At 43.4% G+C, this 8,882-nt stretch overlaps 1 protein-coding gene across 1 annotated transcript in view; it reads left to right on the top strand.

Annotated features, from left to right (window-relative positions):
- The window catches only part of ZNF397 (zinc finger protein 397), a 6,712-nt gene extending 3,687 nt beyond the window's left edge, over positions 1-3,025 (top strand). The window contains exon 4 of the mRNA XM_023207692.3: positions 577-3,025. Coding sequence (XP_023063460.2) covers positions 577-1,622 — 1,046 coding nt within the window. The 3' untranslated portion in view covers positions 1,623-3,025. The remainder of the gene's footprint in view (positions 1-576) is intronic.
- The last annotated feature ends 5,857 nt before the right edge of the window (positions 3,026-8,882 follow it).

Raw genomic sequence — 8,882 nt, 5'->3', positions numbered from 1 at the left:
TAATAATCTAGAAAGTACCCATTGGATTAAAGAGCTATGAAGTGACCCTGATGAGAGTAGAATCAGTGGAAGTAGGGGACGGGGCAGTGGGGGGCGGGGGGGATGGTAAGGCAAAAATCAGATTGTGGAATGAGGATACTTTGACTTGAAAGGCTGCAGACAACTCTTTTAGGAAACCACTATGAGAGAGTGAGGTTGTGAAACCACTATGAGAGAGAGTAGGTTGCTTGAGGGAGATATGTAGGCAAGAAGGTTGATTTTAAAAGGTGGGAGACACTTAAGCTTATTTAAAAGCTGATGAACAGGAATCAGTTGAGAAAGAGATTGTAAATAGTAGAAAAAAATTGTAGGTGATTTATCAATTGATGTCTCAAAAGAGGCAGGAAAGGATGAAATTCAAAGTGTAGATGTAGACTTTATTAGATACGAGAGACCCTCTTTGGCCAGTTGGAAAAAAAAGATACTGGAGGACAGTGACATCTTTGTAGGTAGAAGCTGCTGTTTTCTCTCATGTAGAAAGTATTGACAGTGACTAGAGAAATGTAATATCTGTTTGTTTGCTACTTATTGTTTCAGATTGTGAGAACAATGAAACAGCAACAAAGGGCATCTCAGAAGAAAAATCACAGGGACTCCCTCAGGAACCTTCATTTCGAGGAATTAGTGAGCATGAAAGCAATTTAGTGTGGAAGCAAGGAAGTGCTACAGGGAAGAAACTAAGATCTCCTTCCCGAGGGGGCAGTTTTAATCAAGTGATCTTCACAAACAAATCTCTAGGAAAGAGAGACCTTTATGATGAGGCTGAAAGATGCTTGATTCTAACTACAGACTCTATAATGTGTCAGAATGTTCCTCCAGAAGAGAGACCTTATAGATGTGATGTATGTGGGCATAGCTTCAAGCAGCATTCCTCTCTAACACAACATCAGAGAATCCATACTGGAGAGAAGCCCTATAAATGTAACCAGTGTGGGAAGGCCTTTAGTTTGAGGTCCTATCTTATTATTCATCAGAGAATTCATAGTGGTGAGAAAGCATATGAATGTAGTGAATGTGGGAAAGCTTTCAATCAGAGCTCAGCCCTCATTAGACATCGGAAAATCCATACTGGTGAGAAGGCTTGTAAATGTAATGAGTGTGGCAAAGCATTCAGTCAAAGTTCATATCTCATTATACATCAAAGAATTCACACTGGTGAGAAACCTTATGAGTGTAATGAGTGTGGGAAAACCTTTAGCCAGAGCTCAAAACTCATTAGACATCAGCGAATTCACACAGGAGAGAGACCCTATGAATGCAATGAATGTGGAAAAGCTTTCAGGCAAAGCTCAGAGCTGATCACTCATCAGAGAATACATAGTGGAGAGAAACCCTATGAATGTAATGAATGTGGAAAAGCTTTCAGTTTGAGCTCAAACCTTATCAGACATCAGAGAATTCATAGTGGAGAGGAACCTTATCAGTGTAATGAATGTGGCAAAACCTTCAAAAGGAGCTCAGCCCTTGTTCAGCATCAGAGAATTCATTCTGGGGATGAAGCTTATATATGTAATGAATGTGGGAAGGCTTTCAGGCACAGATCAGTCCTTATGCGCCATCAGAGAGTCCACACTATGAAGTAATTTGTGAATACTGTGAATAGTGTAAATACTTAAGTCAAATTTTTATGTTTGTTAGTCAAAAGAGTTTACTTTGGAGCCAAACTCCATAAAGGTTATAAAATACTAGATCTTGAGTCTAGCTTGCTTTGTGCAGCATTTCCCAGTGCTAAAGTGTCCTTTGAAAGCTTTTCCTGTGACTAATCAGAACAGAATACAGAAGAATCATTACTTCCAGCTCTTCTCTTATTAGGAATACTCAGGAAATATGAAAAATGGGAATGTAACATTGAAATCTTATTTTGTGTGAAAATGTCATGAAAAGAATATAGCAACCTAGGCTCTGTCACTGCATCTGATTGTTAGTGTACCAGGTTATGGGGCTGGTGTGGACCGTGTGAGGCACTTTGTCTCAGGAACTAAAAAAAAAAATTTACTGACCTAATAAAGAACAGTGACAGAGCAGCAAGAAAGGTGGGGAAATGGCTTCATCAATGATTTGTTGAGCCCAGGGCAGGCCAGGAATTAGATAGGAGTGAGAAGAAAGAATATAATTTACCCAAAGGTTATTTTTTGAGTACCTACTTTATCTCAGGGACTAGGAATACAGTGGAAAACAAGACTAATCTCTGTATCTAATGGGCAAGGCAGCCAAACAGGCAGTGAAAGTGGAATGCTCCTATGTGACCTTAAGGAGCCTCTGACTCAGCCTTGGATAAGGAAATGGGGGAAATGGCCTGAAGGATGAGGAGAAGTTAGCCAAGGTGGTACTCCAGGGAAGAAGATTCCCAGTAAAGAACAGTAGCCAAAGGCCAGAAATAAAGTGTGGCGCATTCCTTGAGTTCCTGATGTAGTGAGGTCTTGTCAGAGAAGTCTGGGTCTGGCCAGACTCTTAAGCGGTGCCAATGGAGAAGTTCCTGTTAATAGACAAAACCTGGAGCCCTTGGACCACAGGGGAGTCAAGAGCTTTGTCTTGGTTTATGTGACCCCAGGGAAAGGGCAAATACGTGGTTTCCTTGCCAAACCTGTAGGCTATCCTAGAACTTCCATGAGGGTAGTGGTGGGAATGAGGGTGAGAAAGAGCCCATACCTATACCTCAAGAGTCTGAGTGTTAAGACTGTCTCTCCCATCCTTAAGATTCTCCTTTGATTCTAAAGACAGTATCAGAGTAGCTGTCAGGTTTCCTATAATTCCCAAGACTCTAGATCAGAAGCTGCCATGTCATTTGTTTCTGGGGCTGTATGCCCACAGTTCCTAGTACATTCCCTTGGGCTTTGGTGCTCAAAAAGTACTTGTCAGTTGCTTGGGTCTGTGACGTTCTTTGGGCACCTCGCACATGTTCAGTTTTGTTTTAGTCACCAGTATTTCACAATATCTTTTGCAATTTTTTTTTTTTTTTTTTTGAAATGGAGTTTCCCTCTTGGTGCCCATGCTGGAGTGTAATGGCGTGATCTTGGTTCACTGCAAACTCCACCTCCCGGGTTCAAGCGATTCTCCTGCCTCAGCCTCCTGAGTAGCTGGGATTACAGGCATGTGACACCAGGGCCGGCTAATTTTGTATTTTTAGGAAAGACAGGGTTTCTCCATGTTGGTCAGGCGGGTTTCAAACTCCCAACCTCAGGTGATCCGCCCACCTCGGCCTTCCAAAGTGCTGAGATTACAGGCATGAGCCACCACGCCCAGCCATCTTTTGCAAATTTTATTAAAGACTATGCTAAAAGAAAGTGACAACTGAAACTAATGGTCACAATCAGTCAAGACTTCCCTTTTCTGAGGGGCCTAGCTGGAAGAGAATATTTAGACTGATGCTTAGTGTAAGATGGAATGTTGTGCAGATTAACCAGCAACACAAAGACATATTCAAAAGACCTAATAGGTAGGAAGAATAACACACCACACCAAAAACAAATCTGTGTGGAAATCTAGAATCCTGTGCATAAAAAAAGAATTTTCATGAGGATAAAAAGAAGCAAAGAGAAGTAATGCTCTTATTGGGGCATACATCAGTGGACATGTGCTAACCAGTAAGAATGGCAGGAGGCCTAAATGCCCATGTTTGGGGAGAGAATATGGAAAAAAATGGATGGGATTATTTGGAAAATATTAAAATACATGGTAAGAGCTACTCAACTCTTATTTTCCTCCTCTTCCACAGATAAAGACCTGAACAAACTGAAAAGGTAGGACATTAAGTAGGAATTGTATATTGTAAAACGGAAATACTCTTGATGTAAGAAAGCTCTACTGTATGTTAGTAAGCAGTGTAATAGATAGGCCAAGCACAGTGACTCACACCTATAATCCCAGCACTTTGGGAGGCCAAGGCTGGAGGATCGTTTGAGTCTAGGAGTTCAAGCCCAGCCTGGGCAGCATAGTGAGACCCCATCTCTACAAAAAATAAACAGAATTTGCCAGACGTGGTAGTGTATGCCTGTAGACCCAAGTATTTGGGAGGCTGAGGTAAGAGGTTCGCTCAAGCCCTGGAGGTTGAGGCATCAGGGAGGCAAGATCACACCACTGCACTCCAGCCTGGGAGAGCAAGACCCTGTCTCCAAACCAAAAAAAAAAAAAAAGGAAAAATAAATGTCATAGATACTTGCTAAGGGCTTTGTATATAATGATTAATGTTATTTCTCATCACAGCGTGTATGTAGCAGATGAGGAATGAAGGCTAAAGGTCATATATATAAAAAACGAGGAGGTCAGACTTTGAACCCACAACCTGACTGTGGAGCCACTTCAGTATATTCGCTCCCCATAAGAAAGTTCCAATAGAAAAAAAAAAATGCTACTTAAGTAGGGAAATCACAAAATAAGTGCCAGTGAACAATAAATGTTCAACCTCAGTACTGTTAAAATGTATATTAAAGCAAGAGTTGAGATGACACTTCCTTATAAAACAGACAGGAATTCAGGGACATTGGGACTCTAATGCTGCTGCTAAGACATGAATAAATACACACTGTCTCTGGCAACCAATACCAGAAGCCTTAAGCATTGCCTTTTGACTTTGAAATTGTACCTGGAAATGTATGTTTCAGAAACCATCATGAATGTACACAAAATCCTAAAACTTAAAACTGATGTCACAGGCCGGGCGCAGTGGCTCATGCCTGTAATCCCAGCACCTCGGGAGGCTGAGGCAGGTGGATCACCTGAGATCAGGAGTTCAAGACCAGCCTGACCAACATGGTGATCCCGTCTCTACTAAAAATACAGAAAAATTAGCCAAGTATGGTGGCATGCACCTGTAGTCCCAGCTACTCGGGAGGCTGAGACAGGAGAATTGCTTGAACCCGGGAGGTGGAGGTTGCAGTGAGCCGAGATTATACCATTGTATTCCAGCCTAGGTGACAGAGCGAGACTGTGTCTCAAAAAAAAAAAAAAAAAAAAAAAAAAAAACTGATGTCAATTAATATTAAATGAAGTATTCATGATATATTGTTAAGTAAAAATATTACAAAACAATATGTACAGTATGATCCCATGTAAAATATATATTTATGTATTAAAACCACTGAAAACATAAACTCAGAGTGCTATACTGGTTATCTCTGGGTGCTGAGGTTGTAGGTGATGTAATGTAATTTTTTTCTTGTGCTTTTCTGTGTTTTTCAAATTTTTCTATAGTAAACCTCTAATACTCTTAAAATTAGGGGGGAAGAGTGAATGGAAGCCCAGGATACTTGAGAAAATATTTTAAAGGCATTTGCTTTTCATAGCATCTCTGTCTCTTCCGAGTCTCAGGAAATTAGCTAACTTATTAACTCTGATCCCTTCATCACTGGTAAAATGACAATGGTAAACATATCCATCTCACAGGTAGTATATTAAAAAGTCTACACATTATAAATCCGGGTACAAAAGGAATTAGTTGCCTGAAAGTTTACAGTTGAGAAAAGCAATAGCTTTGAAATGGAGATCTTTGATTTTTAGAGCTTTTCCATGTATTCTGTAGCCATAAGCAAGTCACCTTCCAACTCTAGACCCTCACTTTAAGGGAGCTGATGTAGATTATCTCTTATGGTCAAAGCATCAACATTCTACTTTTTATGAAATGAAAGGGGCACCAATATAAGGTGATGTCAAAGGAAATTTTTTCTTCTTCACCACTTTTGCTTGGAAGAAAAGTAATTCATGCCTTTCCCTTCTGCTCACGGCTGTCCTTTTTCTCTTGGTATAGAAGCAGTCCAGGGAGTAATGATGTCTACCTTAAATGAGTCTTACACAGATTTTAAAAGATAATGTGCAATTTAGGCAGTGTACTTTGGTTTCCTGCCTTCCCCCTTCTTCCTCATTTCCATAGCCTGCAACTAATACATCCAGCTGAAAGGATTGGAAATTTAAAGCAAATCTGACCCTCATCTCTCCAAGTTCACTGAGGACCTGCTGAGGGAGAAGGAGGTCATGGCAGGTCCACAGTCTAAGCTTGGTCCTTTTCAGCAATTAGTGTTGAAGATTCCAGTCTGGTGCATATGGCCACCTCCACTAAAGGGAAGAGAGAGTCCTAATTCTGGTGGACACCAGATGTGTTTGTGTTTAAAGAGGCTCCTTCTTGCCCTCATTCCCATTGTCTTTCAACAACAACTAAATCTCAGATGCCCCCTCACTTTGGTTAACCGCAGCCCCAGAGACTGGCTATTTTAGTTTCCTGATATTTTTTGGCCCAGGAAATAGAAACTGAGAACACCAATGTCAGACCTCTGAGCCCAAGCCAAGCTATCACATCCCCTGTGACTTGCACATGTATGCCCAGATGGCCTGAAGTAACTGAAGAATCACAAAAGAAGTGCAAATGCCCTGCCTTGCCTTAACTGATGACATTCTACCACAAAAGAAGTGAAAATTGCTGGTCCTTGCCTTAAGCGATAACATTATCTTGTGAAATTCCTTTTCCTGGCTCATCCTGGCTCAAAAAGCTCCCCCACTGAGCACGTTGTGACCCCCACTCCTGCCCGCCAGAGAACCCCTCTTTGACCGTAATTTTCCTTTACCTACCCAAATTCTATGAAACGGCCCCACCCTTATCTCCCTTCATCGGACTCAGCCCGCCTGCACCCAGGTGAAATAAAACAGCCATGTTGCTCACACAAAGCCTGTTTGGTGGTCTCTTCACACGGACATGCATAACATTTTGGTGCCGTGACTTAGATCAGGGGACCTCCCTTGGGAGATCAATTCCGTCCTCCTGCTCTTTGCTTCGTGAGAAAGATCCACCTACGACCTCGGGTCCTCAGACCCAACAGCCCAAGGAACATCTCACCAATTTTAAATCAGGTAAGTGGCTCCCTTTTTACTCTCTTCTCCAACCTCTCTCCCTATCTCTCTACCTCTTTCTCCTTTCAATCTTGGCACCACCCTTCAATCTCTCCCTTCTCTTCATTTCAATTCCTTTCATTTTCTGGTAGAGACAAAGGAGACACGTTTTATCCGTGGACCCAAAACGCCGGCGCCAGTCACGGACTGGGGAAGGCAGCCTTCCCTTGGTGTTTAATCATTGCAGGGACGCTTCTGATTACTCACCCACGTTTTAGAGGTGTCTGACCATGTTGCAGGGATGCCTGCCTTGGTCCTTCACCCTAAGCGGCAAGTCCCACTTTTCTGGGGGAGGAGCAAGCACCCTGACCCCTTCTCTCCCTGTTTCTACCCCTTCTCTGCTTTTCTGGGGGAGGGGCAAGCACCCCGACCCCTTCTCTCCCTGTTGCTACCCCTTCTCTGCTTTTCTGGGGGAGAGGCAAGCACCTCGACCCCTTCTCTCCCTGTCTCTACCCCTTCTCTGCTTTTCTGGGGGAGAGGCAAGCACCCCGACCCCTTCTCTCCCTGTCTCCTTCTCTGCTTTTCTGGGGGAGGGGCAAGCACCCCAACCCCTTCTCTCCCTGTCTCTACCCCTTCTCTGCTTTTCTGGGGGAGGGACAAGAACCCCAACCTCTTATTTTTGTGCCCCCCTCTTATTTTTGCACCCTGACCTCTTATTTTTGTGCCCCCTCTTATTTTTGTGCCCTGATCTCTTATTTTTACACCCCAATACCTTATTTCTGCTCCCCGACCCCTTTCCTGCTTTTCTGGAGGGCAAGAACCCCCAAACTCCTTCTCTCTGTGTCTCTACTCTCTCTTTTCTCTGGGCTTGCCTCCTTCACCATGGGCAACCTTCCACCCTCCATTCTTCTTCTCTGTAGCCTGTGTTCTCAAGAATTTAAAACCTCTTCAACTCACACCTGATCTAAAACCTAAATGCCTTATTTTCTTCTACAATGTCGCTTGACCCCAATACAAACTCAACAGTAGTTCCAAATAGCCAGAAAACGTCACTTTCGATTTTTCCATCCTACAAGATCTAAATAATTCTTGTCGTAAAATGGGCAAACAGTCTGAGGTGCCTGACATCCAGGCATTCTTTTATACATCAGTCCCTCCCTAGTCTCTGTTCCCAATGCAACTCGTCCCAAATCTTCCTTCTTTCCCTCCCACCTGTCCCCTCAGTCCCAACCCCAAGCGTCACTGAGTCTTTCTAATCTTCCTTTCTACAGACCCATCTGATCTCTTCCCTCCTCGCCAGGCCAAGCTAGGTCCCAATTTTTCCTCAGACTCCGCTCCCCCACCTTATAATCCTTTTATCACCTCCCCTCCTCACACCCGGTCTGGCTTACAGTTTCATTCCATGACTAGCCCTCCCCCACCTGCCCAGCAATTTCTTCTTTAAAAAAGTGGCTAGAGCTAAAGGCATAGTCAAGGTTAATGTTCCTTTTTCTTTATTCGACCTCTCCCAAATCAGTTAGCATTTGGGCTCTTTTTCATCTAATATGAAAAACTTAGCCCAGTTCATGGCCTGTTTAGCAGCACCCTGAGGTGCTTCTCAGCCCTAGACCCTGAAAGGTCAGAAGGCCGACTTATTCTCAATATGCATTTTATTTTATTACCCAGTCTGATCCTGACATTAAATAAAGCTCCAAAAATTAAATTCCAGCCCTCAAACCCCACAACAGGACTTAATGAACCTTGCCTTCAAGGTGTACAATAATAGAGGCAGCCGAGTAGCAACTTATTTCTGAGTTGCAATTCCTTGTCTCTACTGTGAGACAAACCCCAGCCACATCTCCAGCACACAACTCCAAACGCCTGAACCGCAGCTGCCAGGGGTTCCTCCAGAACCTCCTCCCCAATGAGCTTGCTACAAGTGCTGGAAATCTGGCTACTAGGCCAAGGAATGCCGGCAGCCCGGGAGTCCTCCTAAGCCGTGTCCCATCTGTGCGGGACCCCACTGGAAATCGGACTGTTCAACTCGC

This window comes from Piliocolobus tephrosceles, chromosome 18 (assembly GCF_002776525.5).
Source record: "Piliocolobus tephrosceles isolate RC106 chromosome 18, ASM277652v3, whole genome shotgun sequence".
NCBI lineage: Eukaryota > Metazoa > Chordata > Mammalia > Primates > Cercopithecidae > Piliocolobus > Piliocolobus tephrosceles.
This window is presented reverse-complemented; position numbering and strand designations above follow the sequence as displayed.